Source organism: Urocampus carinirostris, chromosome 16 (genome assembly GCF_059441175.1).
Source record: "Urocampus carinirostris isolate Australia breed hairy pipefish chromosome 16, RoL_Ucar_1.0, whole genome shotgun sequence".
NCBI lineage: Eukaryota > Metazoa > Chordata > Actinopteri > Syngnathiformes > Syngnathidae > Urocampus > Urocampus carinirostris.
This window is the reverse complement of record NC_142364.1, coordinates 12116396-12137805: the sequence shown is the minus strand read 5'-3', so window position 1 is coordinate 12137805 and position 21410 is coordinate 12116396. Positions and strand designations below refer to the sequence as shown.

The window sequence follows — 21410 nt, the reverse complement described above, 5'->3', positions numbered from 1 at the left end:
CATTCATTCATTCATTCATTTACGCGTTTTTTATTTATTCATTCATTTATTTATTCTTTTATCGATTCATTCAGTTGAGTATTTTTCATTCATTCGTTCATTCACTTATTTGTATTTATTTTGTATGCATTCATTCATTTAGCCTAGATGGTAGTGTGCCCGCTTTGAGACTGGGAGGTCGCTGGTTCGCGCCTCGGCCGAGTCATACCTAATTGGTAATATGGCGGCGCCCTCTGTTGGCTGCGGCTGCATCGGCTCGCTACAACGGGTCAGGTGTATCGACATTTCGTTTGTGTACATTGTTACAAAGAATGACAATACAAAGGAAATTATTATTATTATTATTATTATTTATTTATGTAGTTTTTATTATTATTTTACTCATTCATTCATTCATTTCTCCATTCATTTATATATTGTTTGATACTTTTATTCATTCATTTATATTCTTATTAATTCATTCATTCATTCATGGTTATTCATTTTTTACACACTCATTTATTGATTTATTTATGTATTTTTATTATTTTTTTATTCATTCATTCATTTATTCATTCATTTATTTATTCATTCATTTATGTATTTTTAATTAATTTTTAATTCATTCATTCATTCATTCATTTATGTATTGTTTAAGTCTTTCATTCATTCATTTATATTTATATTAGTTCATTCATTTGTTCATTAATTTATGTATTTTTTCATTCATTCATGTAGTTTTTCATTCATTCATTCATTCATTAATTTGTTTGTTCGTTTGTTCATTAATTTATTCATTTATTCATTCATTCATTCAATCAGTTGATTATTTATGTATGTATTCATTCATTCTTTCATTCATGTAGTTTTTTATTTTTTATTCATTTATTCATTCATTTAGTCATGCGTGTATGTAGTGCGTATGTATTGATGGATGGATCATTCGTTTATCAATGTATTATTTTACTAATGTATTAATTTACCAATTAATTAACTAATTAATTAACAAATTAATTAATCTGTTCATTAATTCATTTAATCATTCATCCATTAATTAATTAATTCACATTCATTTGGGGAATATTAAGACAGAAAAATAATAGTACCGAATCAATAATGCAAATCTTTTTTTGAGGTATTTAAAGGGACAATGTATAATATTTGACCACCGGATGCTGTTATATTTTGTCGTGCTAAAAATATATTTTTTCATTCTTAGGTTATTTTTTTGCCCAGCATTTTTCAAAGAAAACAGACAAGAGAAGAGAAAAAAATAAAGGAGAGTAAAAAAGAAAGGGAAAAAGAAAAGATGAAGGAAAAGAGAAACGTAAAAGAGAAGAGGAAAGGAAAAGGAGAAAACAGAAAAAAACAAAACATGGAAAAAGAGGACAACAATAAAAACTGAAAAAAAATAAAAACACAGAAAAATGTAAGCGAACAAAGGAAAAGGGAAATGGAAAAACCTGGGAAAAAAATAAAAATATAAGGAAAAAAAGATGAAGGACAAAAATGAAAAAACAAAACAAAACAAGAAATAAAAACAAAGAAAAGGAAAAAAAGGGGTAAAGAAAAAGAAAAGAAAATAGATAAAAAGAAAAAAAACTAAAAGAAGAAAGAAAAAAGGAACAATTTCAATATATATAATAATAATAATAATAATTTCCTTTGTATTGTCATTCTTTTGTAAGAACGAAATGTCGATACACCTGACTCGTTGTAGCGAGCCGATGCAGCCGCAGCCAACAGAGGGCGCCGCCATTTTACCAATGTTATAAGTCTTAGGTATGACTCGGCTGAGGCGCGAACCAGCGACCTCCCAGATGAATGATTGATTTTTTTTACCACCAGGTGACGCTAAATGACACACACTGTCCCTTTAAAGAGAAGATTTAATCATACTCATGAAAAAAATGACTGGGAATAAGGGGGTTGGGGGGGCAAAAATATTTTGTTTTTTTCTTCTGGATTGGTTGAAACCCCAATAATTTACAACCAGGAAATCCTGCAGTAAATCGAATGTGATTGGACGACGTTTAAAAGAAAAATAATAGAAAAATACTTCGTGTTTAATGGCGGACTTGTTCAAAATGGAGTTTTCTTCTTCTTCACACTTTTCTATGTACATGATAAATAATTTCGATCTTTAAAATGTCTTGACATCATCATTGCACGCTTCCAAAAGTCTTTTTTTCTTAAAAACCAAAAGATAAATAAAGACCCACTTCCTTTTCCTTTCAAAATAAAAGTCTCTCGGATCGCTTGAATCCAGTCTTTCTGGTCCTACAGGGAGCAACGGCAGACATTTTTTTTTTTTTTATGGAGATCCTCCACCAATCCCGGTGTGTCCTCGTGAACATGTGATGCTTGGCCACGCCCATTTCGTCCGATAGGGCGTGGCCACATGTTCCGAAAAATAGACAAAAACAGGGGGAGCAACGGCAGCCGTTTTTGTTTACGGAGATCCTCCACCAATCCCAGTTTGTCCTTGTGACCGTGTGATGCTTGGCCCCGCCCCCTAAATGCGTGGGCGTGGCCACGCGGTCGGCCATGGCGCAATCCCGATCCGGAACTTATTTGTAATCCAGACAAAAATCAGGTGGAGTTTGCGCACTTTTCGAAGACTAGGCTATGTACATCGCTTGTTTTTTGCTAGACTGTGATTGGCTCTCGTATGCAAGGGGGGCGGTCCCGACGACGAATCGGTACGGGAAAAAAATCCGATATGTATTCTTCTCACCGTCAAACCTCAGAGGTTTGGTATTGAAAAATTGAATTTGAAGGCGTGCAAAACCAAAACAAAAAACAGAAAACTCTTTGGCTTGACATGGAGCTTGAGGAAAATGTCCTACGAAAAAAAAAAGCTGGAGTTAGTGGAATTTTCCACCTTGGCGAGAAATATGAGAAATTTGCATGTGTGGACGATTGCTGGACATAAACCCTGTTACGCTTGAAAAAGACGGATTTCCCTGTCCTTCTGTCCTAAACGCATGCACTGTCCTGGCTAAACCCCCAAAAGGACCGTCTCCAGTTCATCTATTATCTCCGATTGTGTGTCTCACCGATCTCGGTGGTCCCAAATCCATTTTTCCGAGTCACAGAGCACCAGAGACCGGATTCCGGCGAGCTAGCGTCCGAATTTAAGCGTCCCGGTGCTGCCTGGGGCCTCCGTGGTGGGCCTGAGCGCCGGCGGGGGGGAGCGGGGCCCCGGGGGCCCCACGGCGGGGGCGGGGACGGCGGGCAAGGCCACTGTCTGTATGGGGGCCCGATCGCAGGGTCCGAGGTCCTCCAGGCCCTCCAGGACCTGCGGGGGCCCCTCGTAGGCCATGTTGAGGCGCAGGGGTTGATGCGCTTGGCAGTAGTCCACGATGGGTTGCTCGTATCGGTAGAACGTCAGCGCTCCCATCGGGTGAGGAACCTGGAACAGGGTGAGGGGGCACAGAAGAATGACGTTAGGAAAACAGGAAAACTTATTTACAAGAACTAAGAAAATGTCATTTTGTTATTTCTCAATTTATTATTCACATTTTTTCTACTAATAGTCGATTTTGTTGCAAACAATAAACCACTAAAGGGATAGTGTGTATTATTTAGTGCCTCCTGGTGGTGAATAAAACAATATTAATTTGAATAATAGCAAAAATACACAACTTATCATATTTTTTCAGGAAATTTGTAATTATTTGACATAGCTAGCGTCCTAGCGCAATGGTTCCCAAACCTTTGGCCCCCCCAGGGAATTCCTTCTGTTCCACGTCTGCTTGGACAAAACCGATATAGGTCCAAACAAGTGATGTACCGCCCTTCTTCGCAGCAAGCTTTGTTTCCTTCTCGTTTCTTGACTCTGGGACTATGTTTACAGAGTCCGCCATGACACTCAATGAGCTCAGACGGTGGGTGTGGCATAGTGTGATGCTTGCAAACTTTGAATTGTGTTTATTGGCTTGTGCTGTTATCAAAACTTGCCTCTGATTGGTCGAACCTTTAAAACTCAAACAGAAACAATTGTGGTTGGCCAAAACTCTAGGATTCACTACAAAACCTTGAAAAAAATGCAGTGCTTTGCGGTTTCACAACCACACTATGTCACATTGCGATGTCGATTCGATTTCGGTTAATCGTGCAACCCTAACGTCCATCCACCGCTTATCCTCAGTAGGGTCACGGGGGTGCTGGAGCCCATCCCAGCTATCTTCGGGCAGTGGGCAGGGGACACCCTGAACAGGTTGCCGGCCAGTCCCAGGGCACACAGGGACAGAAGACTCACTCGCTCATTCACAATTTGGACCGGCCAATTAACCTGACATGCATGTTTTTGGAATGTGGAGGAACACCGGAGTGCCCGGAGGAAACCCACTCAAGCACGGGGAGAACATGCAAACTCCACACAGGAGGTTCGATCTCATGACCTCAGAATTGTGCCGCACACGCGCTAACCGCTGTGCCACCGTGCTGCCCAGCCCTAACGTGTTGTGTACAAATCGTCAAACAAACGTTCAAACTTCTGACTTCAACTTCGGACTGCCGCCCCCCTAACGCCCCCCTACAGCCCCCTTCTTCCTCACCGCCCCCCCAGATCTTTCCACCGCCCCCAGGGGGGCAGTACCGCCCACTTTGGGAACTACTGCCCTCGCGGTAGCTCAGTGTCGACCATCTTGCTGCTAGGGGTATCCCCCAAAACGAACCTTGCAAAAGGGGATTATTGGTCATTCTGAGCTTCCGTAGTTTGCAATTTGAGACCCCTGTTCTAACCAGAATTGATGTGCTGATGTTCAATGCTACCGAATAAAACAAACCTGAAATAATAAAATAGATACAACTAAAGACATCTGATGATGTTTCAAGGCCACTTCCTGCTACAAAATAAAACTACTGATAAAATAAAGGAAGAAATATAATTCCGAAAAAATAAAAAACTGATTACAAAAAATGATTCTATTTAGGCTATAAGACATCTCATCTCATCTCATTAGTTGCACCGCTTATCCTCAGTAGGGTCGCGGGGGTGCTGGAGCCCATCCCAGCAATCATCGGGCAGTGGGCAGGGGACACCCTGAACTGGTTGCCAGCCAATCGCAGGGCACACAGGGACAGACAACTCACTCGCTCATTCACAATTCACCTGAAATGCATGCTTTTTGGAATGTGGGAGGAAACCGGAGTGCCCGGAGGAAACCCACGCAAGCACGGGGAGAACATACAAACTCCGCACAGGAAGTCCGGTAGCTGGATTCAAACCCAAACAGGAGGTTCCCAAGACCTTAGAACTGTGCCCCACACGCGCTAACCACTGCGGCGCAGTGCTGCCCGGCTATTAGACATTCTAATATATATTACAAATAGAATAGAATAGAATAGAATATACCTTTATTGTCATTGTTACATAATGGGTTAACATATTGTGACAGTGAAATTGGGCATGACACTCCAGGTTCACACATTCACAGTGAGGTAAAAAAATGCCCAGAAGATAAAGGAACAGAGAAGATTAGGTTATAAATAAGTGTTCTCTCTCCAAACTATCAATTTTTCTCTTTTCTACTTCTGGCAAAAGTATTTACAGTAAGCGATTTTCTTCCCGAAGATTCCGAGTTGCTGATTCATATTTTGGCAGCTCAACACAAGAAGCGCCGAATCAGCTTCTGTCTACACACTCTAAAACCTCTATTCCGTCTCCAGTTATTCCACATTTCTGCATCCAAAAACTCCAAAAGTTTAGGGGACGGAATCGCGAGGCAGTAAACGCAACGCTGGCTATTTGTGGATGAGCTCCAACCCAACAACCCAATTTCACTGGGTTTCTTTTTGGTATGTAAGAAATGAAGGTTGGCTGTATTTCAGAACCTAAACTAATCAACTTCTATCCTTTACCCTAATATAGTTGGGTTAAAAATGACCCAAATTGGGTCCATAAGACCCCAAAAATGGGTTATGTTGAGTGTGTTTGTAAAAAAGAATTTTGATTTTAGATAAGACAAATAGCCAAAGAAATGACGTTTTTTTTCATGTAAAGAAAAAAAAACTAGGTAAATGGCTCGAATTGAGTATTAAGTATTGGGTTATCCCCGTTTTTGGACCCATGTTTTTCTTAAGAATGTTAGAAAGTGCATTTTGTTAGAAAATAACCCAAGTTCGAGTTAGAATACTTGGCTCAGTTTGACCTAAGGTCCTGTGTTATTCGGCAAAAACAAACAACAAAAAATTAACAGTCCATCATTTGCCAAAACGATTATTTTTGGGCAAAACGTATCTCCCATTATAACGGTTGCCATGGCGCCCAATTGGCCCCGCCCGTGGGGCAACAGGTGCGGCTTGTTAACAGATTGGCTTTCCTTCTATTTAAACTCAGTGCTCTCACTCACCCTTTGTCAGTCCGTCAACGAACCTCTGCACCTAAAATACGTGAGTTTTGACTCTGTCCGGTTTTCCTGCTGGTTTCCTGTCTGGTATTTTTCCTGTCCATTTTGTCCTGTTTAATATCAATCTTCCGTTTCGTTCCTGTCTAGTTTGCCCTGTTTAATTTCGATATCCAGTGTTTGATATCAATCCTCTCTGTCCCGTCCTGTCCAGCATCGACCCCATCTGTCCGATATCTGCTCGTGCAATTGGTATCGATCTCGTCGGCCGCTGGCTTCCTGTCATTCCACGCCAGACCGCTGCCTAACGTGCATGACTGCCCATTTCCCTTAAAATAAAAGCTTGTGTGAGAAACGTCACGCATTTGGGTTCTCCTCCAGGTTCCGGTTCATGACATTAATGGCACAGATCGATTCCAGTAACGGGTTGCACACCATTCAAAATGTGCAAGTTTTGACTCATAAGTGCATCAAATGTTTCTACAAAAGTTTTGAGGATAATCAAGATGCTTTTTGGGAAATGTAAGACGAATTTTTGTGTTCTTTTGCAACAGCAATACTTTTGGCTGGGAATTCTCCCATGGGTTCCATTTTTCGCCAGGGTCTTTCTTATAGTGGAGTCATGAACAGTGACTTTAATGGAGGCCAGCAAGGTATGCAGTTCCTTGGATGTTTTTGAAGATTCTTTTGGCCGTCAACGCACTCTTGGAGTAATCTTAGTTGGTCTACCACTCCTGGGAAGTTTTGCCACTGTTCCCAGTTTTCTCCATTTGTGGATAATGGCTCTGACAGTGGTTCACTGGAGCCCTACAGCCTTGGAAATGGCTTGTCACAGTTACTTTACTAATTTAACAAGGGATTTAAGATTTCAAAACTGCATTTTTGTCACGATCAGCACACAGGGTAGACCCAATCGCGTAACGTTTCTCACAATTGTATTGAGATATAGGAAAACGAAGGGCAGCGCCCGCGATCCGATACCCGCTGGACGCGGGAAGCAAGTCGCTCTCGCAATCGGATTGTGATCCGAATACGGAAGTGGATCTTCCGTAGTGGCCGATCGCGGTGTCAGGGACGGAAAACAGGTAGACAGCCGGGACAGGGAGAGCAAAAACGTGGTCTTGGTCAGAAATGAGTCATAAGCCAGGACTGGAGAGTAGACTTAATCGGAATCAAAAATAGGTTGTAAGCCGGGACAATAGAGCAGACGTGGTTGGGATCAAATCAGGTCGTAGCCTGAGACCAATGGGAGCTAAAACGGGACAGGCGGGAGTCAGGGTCAAAAAAAGGCTTGCCTAGTATACACAGAGGTTTGTAGATGGACTGACAACAGGGGACAAATAGGACTGAGTTTAAATAGTGACAGGGAGCAATCAGAACCCGCGGCAGTTGGGGAACAGGTTATTCACATCAGTAATCATGACAATGTTGTATTTCCTTAGGTTATCTCTGGGTGATATTAAAATTGGTTTGATGATATTAAATATGTGTAAGTGATAAATACACAAAAAATATAGTACCGTATTTTCCGCACTATAAGTCGCACCGGGTGATAGGGCGCACCCCCCAAAAAATAGTTTTTGGTCCTATATTTTCCATACATAAGGCGCACCGGATTATAAGGCGTTACAATGGGAACGTCGGCAAAACAGTCAGATAGTTCAGTCCAACTTATTACCCCCTTAACATTCCCAAAGCTTGCAAAGAAGCAAATACGTGTCTCAGACATGTACGGAAACGGTGTCTGTACCATGTCACCAAACAAACATTTCTTAGTTTCCATTTTATTTTTTGCTGGCAACTGTGTGGACAGCAAAGTAAGAATTTTATTGTGCAGGGAAACAGGGTTCTTTACTGTGCATATGACAATAAACACTTTGAATTGAATTTAGTTTAAAAATAGACAGAAACATCAAGATCGTTCTAAAACAAGATACCGGGAAAATATAAAGCCGCATAGCTCACCTAAGTTCTCTTGCAGCCATCACGTTCAATAATGATACGTAACCATGGTCTTCTCACAACCGTGATTGTAGTAAATCCAGGAGAGTAAAATATTAACGAATACAGAATAGTAAAACATGTTTTCTTTATGCCGTAGTGCAACCCAACATGCTATTCACATTCATCTTTTTCAGCCAATTGCAGGCTTTGTTTTGCCCCTTTAGCCTATGCGAGCCTGTAAATCAGGGGTGTCAAACTCATTTTAACTCGGGGGCCACACGATAGAACAAACATTCTGTCGGGGGCCGGACTAGTAGATTAAAGAGAAAGAAAAAGAGGGATAAAGAAACAAGAGAAAGAGGGAGGGAAAAGGAGAGAGGGCGGGACAAAGAAAGAAAAAGAGAGAGGGGGAGAGAGCGTGAGAAACAAACAAGATAAAAAGTCATGAGAGAGGGGGAAAAGAAAGGAGGAGGAAGAAAGAAATCCAAAGAGAAATAGAAAGACAGAGTGAGAGAAAAGCGAAAAGAAAGCGTGAAGGGTAGTAAGAGAGAAAGAGAAAAGAGAGAAAAGAAAAAAAGGAAGTTAGAGCAAAATAAGTTAAAAAGACACAGAGAGAGAAAGAAACAAAGAGCAACAAAGGAAGAGAAAAAGAGAGACACAGAGAGTGAAAGAGACAGAGACAGGGAGTGGGAGAAAAGGGGTGGCAAAGAGAGAGAGAGAGAGAGAGAGAGAAAGAAAGAAATACAAGTACAGTGTCTTTGTTCGAGGCACCTGGCTTTGGCAAGTTGACATATTTCAACCTGCAGCTTGTTTTTCTCTTGCGCTTCTCTGAGTGTTGTCTCGCGGGCCGGATTCAAACCCTTAGCGGGCCTGATCTGGCCCGCGGGCCGCCTGTTTGACACCTGTGCTGTAAATGATCAAAAGGAATCCGCCCCTTTTACCTCTGAATAACTCTAGCCAATAGTGACTGATTCAAATGATGATTGACACATTGGTTAGCCAATGAAACGCCGGTAAATAAATCCCAGCATACACCGCGGACGACTTCGCCTTCGGGAGAAAATCGAGTCGGCGGCTGCTTGCCTTAGTTGCAAGACTTTGCGACTTAATATTGATCCATATATAAGGCGCACTGTATTATAAGGCGCATGGTCAGCTTTTGAAAAAAATAAAGGCTTTTAGGTGCGCCTTATAGTGCGGAAAATACGGTAATTAAGAAGGGGGCAAATACTTTTTCTCGTCACTGTGTATTTCAATTTTTTTTTACACTTAACATGCATTCATGGAATCATGCAGATTGGCATCCCCCCTGTAAACACGCTTGTCTCTATTTGAAAGAAAAAGCTTGGTCAGCCCGAAGCAACAAGATAACACGATTAAATAGCGTTGCGCTATCGTGCGCCGCCACTCGTATTTTCTTATCAAATCTCCAAGACGGATAGCAGGGCTCTTCTTTTTTTTTTCTTTTTTTCGGGATCTCCACCAGCGTCAAACCTTCTCCATTAAGCCGAGCTGACTCATTACATTAAGGCACTCAGCGGATTAAATGCCGTATTCCACCGCAACCTGAGCGCAGTCACGCATTCAATTCATTAACTCATATTAACTGCCGAGCGCCTCGCTAGAACCTGGAGGATCCTAACACGGAGCCAGGCCCTAGTTTGACCTTCATTCGAACTTGGATCAAGATCAGGGGTCGGGAACCTTTTTGACTCGAATAGCCATGAAAGGGCAGCACGGCGGCGCAGTGGTTAGCGCATGTGCGGCACAGTTCATGTCTTGGGAACCTCCTGCGTGGGTTCGAATCCAGCTCCAGACTTCCTGTGCGGAGTTTGTATGTTCTCCCCGTGCTTGCGTGGGTTTCCTCCGGGCACTCCGGTTTCCTCCCACATTCCAAAAACATGCATTTCAGGTGAATTGGCCGGTCTAAATTATCCCTAGGTGTGAATGAGCGAGTGAGTTGTCTGTCCCTGTGTGCCCTGCGATTGGCTGGCAATCAGTTCAGGGTGTCCTCTGCCCACTGCCCGATGATTGCCGGAATAGGCTCCAGCACCCCCGTGACCCTACTGAGGATAAGCGGTGCAGGTAATGAGAGATGAGATGAGATGATTCACTCTGCCAGGAGCTGGCTTCATTTAATCCCGAATTACATGTATAAAAAACGTTTTAGAAGCAGTCTGATAAAGAAGGGAAACTATTTTTTTAATCCTGATTTAGATGAAAAATTAAGGGAGCCGCTTTAATTGGCCAGGAGCCGGCTGCATTCAATCCCAAGTCATGTGTTGAAATTGATTTTTTTTTCAATTTCTATATTAATTTTATTTTTCTGTGATTGGCTGGCAACCAGTTCAGGGTGTCCCCTGCCCACTGCCCAATGATTGCTGGGATGAGCTACAGCACCCCCGCGACCCTACTGAGGTAAAGCGGTGTAGCTAATCAGATAATGAGCCATGAAAGCAAAATATCTAGATTTCATTTTATGAGAGCCACACCGTATATTTTAAGACACAATTCAACAAAAAAAACGGACAAAAGCTAATATCACTGCATAACAACAAAAACATAGTGCTAGTAACCATCCATAAATTATTCATTCAGAAAGAGGGAAATTGTAACTCAGTAAACAGTAGTGAATTCATAATCCCAAAGGTGAGAACCACCAGGAAAAGTATGTGTGTGTCTGTGTGTGGAGTCAAACTTTGGAACAATGTCCAAATATTGACTTGTTCAAATTTAAATTCAAAAAAACATTACTGGCGGAATAGGAGATGAAGAAAATGGGGTATGAGTGATACGAGAGATTGGGAATAGTGCGTCTAGTTAACTTTGTGTTGTTGTTGCTATTCTTGTATCATAACTGTTATTTTTAATATCATTATGAAATTAAATGAAATGAAATGATATGGTCTGCATTTATATAGCGCTTTTCAAGTCAATGACTTCCCAAAGCGCTTTACAATTTGCTCCACATTTCCCAATAGCGGCCTTGCAGCCATGTAAGGCGCTAACCAGCTTATTGGGGGTATTAGGGGTTCAGTGTCTTACCCAAGGACAGTTCGACATGTAACACGGATGAGCCGGGATTCAATTGTTGTTATATCATTTGTATATTGGGTGGGGAAGATGAAGGGGTAGGTAATATAAGCATTTTGCTTCTTACTGCCCCTTTTCGAACATATTATGTAACTTTTTTTGTTGTTGAGTGATTGTTTTTTCTCTGGTTTTATTTTGATGTCCGAATAAAGTTTTCATTCATTCATTCCTTCAACATTTCTGCATATTTTATTTCACTGTTTGACAATTTCGTAATATCTATGGAATCACATAGTCCCATATTAACAATTATACCACTCCCGCAGTTACTTAAGATTTTTTTTTTCGTAAATAATGGTCTTAAATTACGGTGTGAGCAGAGTTGTTTTTTTAAAAATGTCAACAAATATTGCAAACAAGAAGAATACATCACAGTTGCCAGGGCGACCAATTGGCGCCAGCTGAAGCTTGTTGACCAATTGGCTCCCTGTCAGTATTCAAACGCTGTCATGACAGTCCCCTTTTGTTGGTCCGTCTGCGAATCTCCGTTTTTACACGGTAAAGGATTTTATACATTGGACTATAAAATATTTTATACGATGGAATACAAGCTACATTTGTTGAGTGCAATGAAGATTTCCACCGAGTAGGATTAAGTTCAATGACAGGTCACGCTGATCCGAATGCAGAATGTTTTGTCTAGTTCCGCTGATAACAGGACTCTGACGCGGGACGGCGGGCGATGTTTTGAGAGCAAGGCCCTGATGACGCTCGGTGTTGTTTTTGAGGTTTTTCAGACATCAGGACGCTCTTCTCTGAGATGGAGCAGCCCACGTGGGGGCTTCCCTGTCACGCCCATGGGAGGAGCCAGCACACCAGCTTGCGGAAAAACGTGGGCCGGGAGAAGAAAGCGAGAGAACGAGAGAGGAGGCATGACAGAGACTCGAGCGACACTAATTCGGCTAACTCGGCCATATTCGATTAATTAAATGACTAAATTTTGCGCAGGCTTGGCGAGTAACGGAATACATGGAACGGCAAAAATGATGTTGGCAAGCTGTTTGGATTTATTTTCATTTTGTTTCTGTCGCATTTTATGTTCGTTTTGCCGGAGATCAAAGAGATCAAAGCCAGGAGAGAAAGCTTACCACGTGTTGTGAGTCATCATTTTATTCATATTTAGTTTCTTTTGTCTTTTATTAGCATATTCGGTATCGGAGTATTCCAAAAGTAATCCAGTTAAAGTAACCCTACCCAACCCTGTCTGTGGACAACATGCAAACCACCCCCAATGATTTGATGTTGACGTGATATTTTGATCCAGACCGAAAAACAAAAATAACAGTAAAATTTGAAGCAGAACACCGTGAAGAAAGAAAGTTTTCCGCAGCAGGTTTGAATTATGCATGAGGGAAGCGTTTGCCGGCGTTATTCCATTTCTTATCGGCGAACAAGACGGCGAGACAAAAATACCACACACGGCTGGATGCCCGTTTTGGATTCTTCGGATGTTGCTACCCGTTGCTACTATTGTGCTAATAATGGTTAGCGTAGCGCCTCACACTGATACTCAAACAGTTCCAGGAAAGTGAGTCCCTCACAGTGCCGGGAGTAATTATTTCCTCTCTACCTGATTTCTGTGTTTTTTTGCATTTTAATCACTCAGGTTTCAGATCATCAAAATTATTTTAATATCACACAGAGACAACACAACAAAATACAAAATGCAGTTTGGAAATGTTGATTCCATTTACTGAGGCACAATTTAAAAAAAAAAAACTATCTGGCACTATGTGAAAAAAGTAATTGCTCCCTGATTGGTAATGAGTCTTTCACAACGCAGTGGAGGAATTTTGGCCCATTCCTCTTTGCAAAATTGTTTCAAATCTGCCATTTTGTGTCGTGATTACCTAACCGGAGTCACCTGAGGTAATCAGCTGGTGTGCTGGAACGCGATCTCTTGATTGGTGGAAGTCTACTACATAAGCTGTCAGCGTCCAGAGATGGACGTTCGAGTGTCTTCCTCATTTCCTGAGTGAACCTCCAACATTCAAGGTACCACAAGCCCATGTATATTCCAAGTCTGATTCTCGTTGCCTGACCCTTGTCTGTTAAAAGTTTACGATTACTCTTCCGCCCCGGCCACCGACTTACCTGCTACGTTTCGCCACGCGTTTTCACCACGGAGTTGCCATATCGTCCCAAGAGGCTTTCCACTGCCAAGGCTCGACGTCCCAAGCCTGCTCCACCGAATCTTGTCACAATAAAGCCTTTAACTGACGCTATTGGATCCGAGTCCTTGTTCTGTTCCTTGACAGAACACTCGAACCAAAGCATGGATCCAGCGACAGTTCGTCCCACCTCTGAGAGATGCGGAAATGCCGAACAGGAATCCGCGCTACAGCGCCTACAACACACCGAAGGCGCAATACAACAGATCGTCCACGACGTATCCACACTAGTCCGGCAAGTACGACGTCACCAAGAATTTTTTGAACAGTGCGAAGCTCCCCCGGCAACACGAGCACAAGATCCAGTTCCGCCCCTTTCTGATCAGGTCGGCAGTGTTGAACCACGAGTAGGTTCGCCAGAGAGATTCAGTGGAGAGCCCGCCCAGGTCCGCCCCTTTCTTATAAATTGCCGACTAATTTTTGATCTACAACCGCGAGCCTTTGTGAACGAAAAGGCGAAGGTGGCTTTTGTGATAAATCATCTGACTGGCAGAGCCCGCCTTTGGGGAACGGCAGAATACGAACGGGGGGCGACAGCATGCACCTCTTTTAATTTGCTAAGCCAGGAGATGATTAAAGTTTTTGATTCTGGAGCCTCATCAGTCGATGCTGCTCGTTCAATCTTGAACATTCGCCAGGGGAGACGCTCCATTGCCGACTATGCCATTGACTTTCGCACACTAGCAGCCCAGAGTCACTGGAACGAAGAGGCGCTGGTCGACGCCTACCTCCATAGCTTGTCCGGTTATATCAAAGACGAATTGGTTTCCCACGCTCCTCCGGTAACTCTTGACAATGCTATCGAACTGACCGCCCGGATCGACCGTAGGGTTCAGGCAAGACGCAGAGAGAGAGAAGATCCCAGCCAACCCATCACCCGGCTAAGTCAAGACATTAGTAAGATACCGAACCCCCCAACCAATTCTACCGCACCTCATGAGATGATGGAGGTGGACCGCACCTTTCTCTCCGTCGAAGAACGCCAGCGAAGGCGTACTGAACGGCTATGTTATTACTGCGGCGGCCAGGGACATAGGGTGGTCAATTGCCCGTTAAAAGCCAACGCTCGTCGGATATAGGGGACATCCGATTGAGCTCAGCTTTAGTATCGTCCCCCAAGACTGATAGACCTGTTCTCCGGGCAAATCTCATTATTTCCGGTACATCTCAACCCTTCCATGCCCTCATCGATTCTGGTGCTGAAACAAATATCCTGGATTTGTCACTCGCACACAAGATGGGGATACCTGTTGAAACCCTTCCTAACCCGGTATCAGCTCGGGCTTTGGATGGCCGCCTATTAGGCACCGTATCTCAAATAACGGAACCCATTGAACTACAGTTGTCTGGAAATCACAGAGAGAAGATCCGATTTCACTTACTCCACTCCCCTAACCAACCCCTTGTCCTGGGTCATCCTTGGTTGGTGCAACACAACCCCCATTTCGACTGGCGCACTGGGTCGATACTTGAATGGGGCATGGACTGTCACCAAACCTGTCTGCAAGCCGCTCCTTACCCAAATCATCCTGTTTCCACGAGGGCTCCACCCAATCTGTCCAAGGTCCCAGCCTGTTACCACCACCTACAGGAGGTCTTCAGTAAAGCTAAGGCCTCTTCCTTGCCCCCTCATAGGCCTTATGACTGCGCAATTGATCTCCTGCCGGGGTCTGCTCCTCCTCGGGGCCGCCTCTACTCCTTGTCCGTTCCCGAGAGGAAGGCCATGGAGGAATACATTTCCGATGCCTTGGCGGCTGGTATCATTCGACCCTCCTCTTCTCCTGCTGGGGCGGGGTTCTTTTTTGTGGGAAAAAAGGACGGGTCACTCCGGCCCTGTATAGATTATCGGGGCCTTAATGAAATCACGGTTAAAAATCGCTATCCCTTGCCGCTGCTTGCCTCTGCTTTTGAGCTTCTACAGGGGGCCACGGTCTTCACTAAACTTGATCTGCGCAACGCCTACCACTTAGTCCGAATCCGGGAGGGTGATGAGTGGAAGACGGCATTCAACACACCCAACGGTCACTACGAGTATCTGGTAATGCCGTTCGGATTAACCAATGCTCCAGCTGTTTTCCAATCTTTGGTAAATGACATTTTACGAGATGTGCTTAATCGTTTTGTTTTTGTGTATCTGGACGATATCTTGATTTTCTCAAAGTCCCTCGATGAACACCGAAAACATGTCCAGCTGGTTCTCCGTCGTCTCCTAGAGAACTCTTTATTTGTTAAGGCAGAGAAGTGCGAGTTTCACGCCAAGACAGTCTCGTTCCTGGGCTACATCGTGGCGGAGGGGACCCTTCAGATGGATCCTGCCAAGGTATCAGCAGTCACCTCTTGGCCTGTCCCTGAGTCTCGGAAAAAGCTCCAACAATTCCTTGGTTTTGCCAATTTCTACCGGAGGTTCATCAGGAACTACAGTTCGGTGGCAGCTCCCCTCACGCTTCTTACCAGTCCTAGAGAGCCATTTCGGTGGTCTTCCGAGGCTAATGCAGCTTTCAACCGTCTAAAAACCCATTTCTCTACGGCCCCCATACTCCAGGTACCGGACCCTGCACGCCAACTGGTAGTGGAGGTGGACGCCTCAGATGTGGGAGTGGGTGCTGTCCTGTCCCAGCGGTCGGACAAGGACCAGAAGATGCACCCGTGCGCCTTCTTTTCCCGGCGGTTGTCCCCGGCCGAACGCAACTACGACGTGGGGGATCGTGAGTTGTTGGCCGTCAAGCTAGCCCTGGAGGAATGGCGGCATTGGTTGGAGGGGGTAACGGTGCCGTTCATAGTTTGGACTGACCACAAGAACTTAGAATATATTAGATCGGCCAAGCGGCTCAATCCTCGCCAGTCACGTTGGGCCCTGTTTTTCACCCGCTTTAACTTCACTCTGTCCTACAGACCCGGATCTCGAAATGTGAAACCCGACGCGCTCTCCCGACAATTCCAGAATTCCAATGACACACCTCAGGGTCCCGCAACGGTCCTTCCAGCTTCCTGTATGGTGGCAGCAGTCTCCTGGGATATCGAGTCCCGAGTCAGAGAGGCGATACCCGATCAGGCGGGCCCCAGCTCCTGTCCCGAGGGTCGACTATTCGTCTCCGAACCCTTACGGTCCGAGGTCCTCCAATGGGGGCACAATTCTCACTTTTCTTGCCATCCGGGGTCGGCTCGGACTCACAGTTTCTTGTCCCGACGCTTCTGGTGGCCTACCATGGCCAAGGACGTTAGGGAATATGTCTCCGCCTGTCAAGTGTGCGCCCAGAACAAAACATCCCACCAACGTCCGGCCGGTCTGTTACATCCACTTCCGGTTCCCCGCCGCCCATGGTCCCACATCTCCTTGGACTTTGTGACGGGGTTGCCAGTATCCGAGGGGATGACGACTGTACTAACTATCGTGGACCGATTCAGTAAGATGGTCCATTTCGTGGCACTACCGAAGCTCCCCTCCGCCAAGGAAACTGCAATGATAGTCCAGCAGCATGTGTTCCGCCTCCATGGCATCCCTCTGGACATTGTTTCTGACCGTGGTCCCCAGTTCTCATCCGCGTTTTGGAAGGAGTTTTGTCGTCTGTTGGGTGCCTCTGTCAGCCTCTCATCAGGGTTCCACCCTCAATCCAATGGGCAGTCTGAACGAGTGAACCAAGATTTGGAAACGGCACTTCGCTGCATGGTCTCTAGCGAACCGTTGTCCTGGGCTCGGCAATTGGCATGGGTGGAATATGCTCACAATTCCTTGGTTAGCTCATCCACTGGAATGTCCCCCTTCCAGTGTGTGTATGGGTACCAACCCCCTATGTTCCCTAGTCAAGAAGAGGAAGTAAACTGCCCGTCAGCTACGGCGAATGCACGTCGCTGTCGGCGAACTTGGGCTCGTGCTCGGGCCACACTCCTTCGGGCTAGCAAGACTCATGCCGTTGGAGCTAATCGACGGAGGAGTCCTGCTCCGAAGTACCAGGTGGGCCAGAAGGTGTGGCTAGCATCAGCTGATCTTCCACTGAAGGTTGAGTCGAGGAAACTGGCTCCTCGGTATCTTGGCCCATTTCCTATAGTAAAAATTATCAACTCCTCAGCAGTCCGTCTCCGTCTACCAAGATCTATGAGAGTGCACCCCACGTTTCATGTTTCCCGAATCAAGCCCGTCAGCCAGAGTCCGTTGGCACCCATTCCACCTCCTCCCCCAGCTCCACGCTCCTTGGACGGGGAGCCTATCTATACAGTGCGCCGCCTGCTCCGCTCCCGACGCAGGGGTCGGGGCTTCCAGTACTTGGTCGATTGGGAGGGATATGGTCCGGAGGAGAGATCATGGATTCCCAGCAGGCAGATCCTGGACCGATCTCTTGTGGCAGAATTCCATCAACTGCATCCTGACCAACCAGCACCACGCCGTGGTCGTCGTCGTAGGTCTGACGCTGCTGCTCTTCCACCGGCAGACCCACCCGCTACCACCCCTTCAGATGCGGACGAAGGGGCCTCTATCCACTCGGAAGAATTCTGAGGGTTCATCGGACGACCTCTGGGCCCTCCAATTTTGGATTATTGGTGATGTATTTTGGGTTTTGGGGGATTATTTGTAGCTGGCCTGTGAAATTTTTTTTTTTTCTCTTCCCTTGGATTACCGGTGTTGCCATGTGACGTGTTTGGATTTATTTTTATTTTTCCCTGGGGGACTTCTGGAGCCGTCCCTTGAGGGGGGGGTTCTGTCGTGATTACCTAACCGGAGTCACCTGAGGTAATCAGCTGGTGTGCTGGAACGCGATCTCTTGATTGGTGGAAGTCTACTACATAAGCTGTCAGCGTCCAGAGATGGACGTTCGAGTGTCTTCCTCATTTCCTGAGTGAACCTCCAACATTCAAGGTACCACAAGCCCATGTATATTCCAAGTCTGATTCTCGTTGCCTGACCCTTGTCTGTTAAAAGTTTACGATTACTCTTCCGCCCCGGCCACCGACTTACCTGCTACGTTTCGCCACGCGTTTTCACCACGGAGTTGCCATATCGTCCCAAGAGGCTTTCCACTGCCAAGGCTCGACGTCCCAAGCCTGCTCCACCGAATCTTGTCACAATAAAGCCTTTAACTGACGCTATTGGATCCGAGTCCTTGTTCTGTTCCTTGACATTTTGGAGGGTTTTCTAGCATGAACTGCCCGTTTAAGGTCACACCATAGCATCTCAATTGGATATACTGTAAATTCCGGACTATAGAGCGCAACTGATTATAAGCCGCACCCACCACATTTCGATAGGAAAACCGATTTTGTACATACACAAGCCGCACCTGTATATTAGCTGCATGCGCCCACATTGAAAAAACGCAATACAAACACGAAATTAACCCATACCCGATACAGTCCAAAAAACACAGCCGGCAAAATGAACGGAAAATGATACCGGTACTTAAGATTTAATGCAGACCTGCAGAGTCCGGGTGCCCGTTGAAAGTAATCCAAGGAAAAAAGTGTATATTTCCAAAGGTAAGGGTGGGAAAAAAAAATATATCCACTATTGTCGGCCGTGTCCACAAAAACGTCTCACCTTTACTCCACTTCCCGTCAGCCCAGAAGTCTGAGTCTGGATCGGAGTGAGACTTATTTTGCTTCTTGCAAGAAGGACACCGGCCGTAGTTGTGCTAGTCACTGTTTGTTCTGCCTTTTTATGCAGTTCCAGTCGTGAAAGTGCGAAGCAGGATATGACGAGAAAATCAATCATTGAAGACAGCTGGATCATGAGTTTAAACACAATGAACAATGGTGACTTGAAAGGAAACCAGCTTCTCTCAGACAATTTCACAAGGATATATCTGTTTGAGAACAACGCTGGTTATTCAAACTCAAGCACAGATGGCCAGATGCTGTTTTGCTATCTAGAGGAGACGTAACGAGAAAATCAGGGAGACCCTACATTGTTCTTGCTGGTTGAATACAAGATCACATCACTTTCAGCGAATCTGAATTGATAACATAAAAAGACACATTTATAGTTTAATTTACCCTACAGTAATAGTGTTGATAAGGAACATATAGTACTTGTCTAGTGTTATATGAAAACAGTTTTTTTACTGTGTACGATAATGCTCCAAAATCAGGGGCCGAAGAAAACTTTCTCGGGGTCCACATCCAGCCAGGGGCCACACCTTTGACAAACATAGTCATTATTAAAGCATCCATCTGCCACTTTGTGCTCAATTTGATTGACACATTTCTTGCTGATTATGAAATATCTGGTGATAGTAATACTATCCCAGTTAGCGTTTTTTTTTTCCTCACCTTCGAATCGTGTAAACAAAAAAGTGCGGATCAAAAATGGCACCGTTGGGAAAAATAATCCCAGAGCGACCAGAATTGTTTGGACAAAAATATATTCTTTGTTCAGGAATGGACGGACATAAAGACAGAGTGAAGCATGGTTTATGATGGAGGTTATTCTACAGTATCCAGCATTTGTTTGAGAAAAGTATGATATCATCTTGTACATACAGGACTGTACTGCAATACTAAGTTGAGAGACTGTTTAGCCAATGAGAATGCAGCATGCCAATTAGTGAGGTAGAATAGAATAGAATACACCTTTATTGTCATTGTTACACAATGGGTTGACAAATTGTGACAACGAAATTGGGCATGACACTCCAGTTTCAAAAAAGATTTTCTGGAGAGACATGTGAAGCCGCTGCGCTCGCGCGCTCCGCCATCTTGAATGGTGACAAGTGAGGGTTTTTTATACATTAGTAAGCATTCAATAACACATTTCCGTAAATTCCAGATTCCAAGCGGCTATTTTTTTTTGCTACATTCAACAAGTGCGGCTTTAAATAAGCACCCTTTTTTTGTTTTTTTTTGCAGGAGCGGCAGAGAGGAAAAGGGCAAGCTGCTCTTTTCCACAACGCATACGATCTAAATACAAAACACCCCGGTGACGTCTGAAAACATTTGAGACGCCCTTCTAGAGGATAGATTAGACGGTTTTTAGCAATATTATTTATATAATAAAAATGGGAGCAAAACAGTTAGTTTGACGGTACTTTATTCAATATCTTTTTTTTATTAAAGAGTTACCATTTTTGCCTATTTACTCTGGCAAAAAAACACACATAAAAATGACAAAAAAGCGACCGTAAAATATTTCCAAAAACAGATAAAAAAATAATAAAAGGCAGAAAAAAGGACAAAAAAAATCCCAACAAAAAACATGACCAAAAATGACCACAAGGCGGCAACCTAAAAAATTGTCAAAAAATGACTCAAACTGAACAAAAATGACCGTGACCCCCCCAATAATACAAAAGAAAATCACCCAAAAAACAAGAAAGGTCTAAAAAAAACTCCCTCAAAAAACAAAACAAAAACAAAAACAAGAAAAAAACAACAACCAGACATTGGCATAGTATGATGGACCTGAAAGATGACCACAACCCCCCAAAAAAGAAAAAAGAGTATCACCCAAAAAACAAGAAAGGTCTAAGAAAAAAACTCCCCCAAAAGACAAAACAAAAACAAAAACAAGCAAAAAAATAAAAAACTGGAAAAAAACCAACCAAACATTGGCAAAGTATGATGGACCTGGAAGATGCGAGCAGTCATGGGAAACCATTTAGTTAAGTAGCAATTTAAAATGATTCCCTTTTTTTAAGCAAATGTAATTTTATCGTATTTATTAACATGAATTATTTTTGTTCTCCTTTTGTTATCATTTTTTTCAGAGGCTTGTATTTTTGGGAGGGTTTCTTCTCTATGGATATTGAAATGTTTTTGTCATACACATTTTCTTTGCAACAGGAAGAAAAACAAAATTCTACGATTCTCTGTTATGTGGAGTGATTTCGTCTATTCATAATAAAAAAAGACCAAAAACACGACCCAAAACCCTAATCCCCTA

The 21410-nt window shown here is 44.0% G+C and overlaps 1 protein-coding gene across 1 annotated transcript in view; it reads right to left on the bottom strand.

The window, feature by feature from the left end:
- Window positions 1-1833: 1833 nt before the first annotated feature.
- Window positions 1834-21410, bottom strand: part of LOC148350290 (leucine-rich repeat transmembrane neuronal protein 4) — a 160690-nt gene continuing 141113 nt past the window's right edge. The window contains exon 3 of the mRNA XM_088355408.1: window positions 1834-3394. Coding sequence (XP_088211534.1) covers window positions 3104-3394 — 291 coding nt within the window. The 3' untranslated portion in view covers window positions 1834-3103. The remainder of the gene's footprint in view (window positions 3395-21410) is intronic.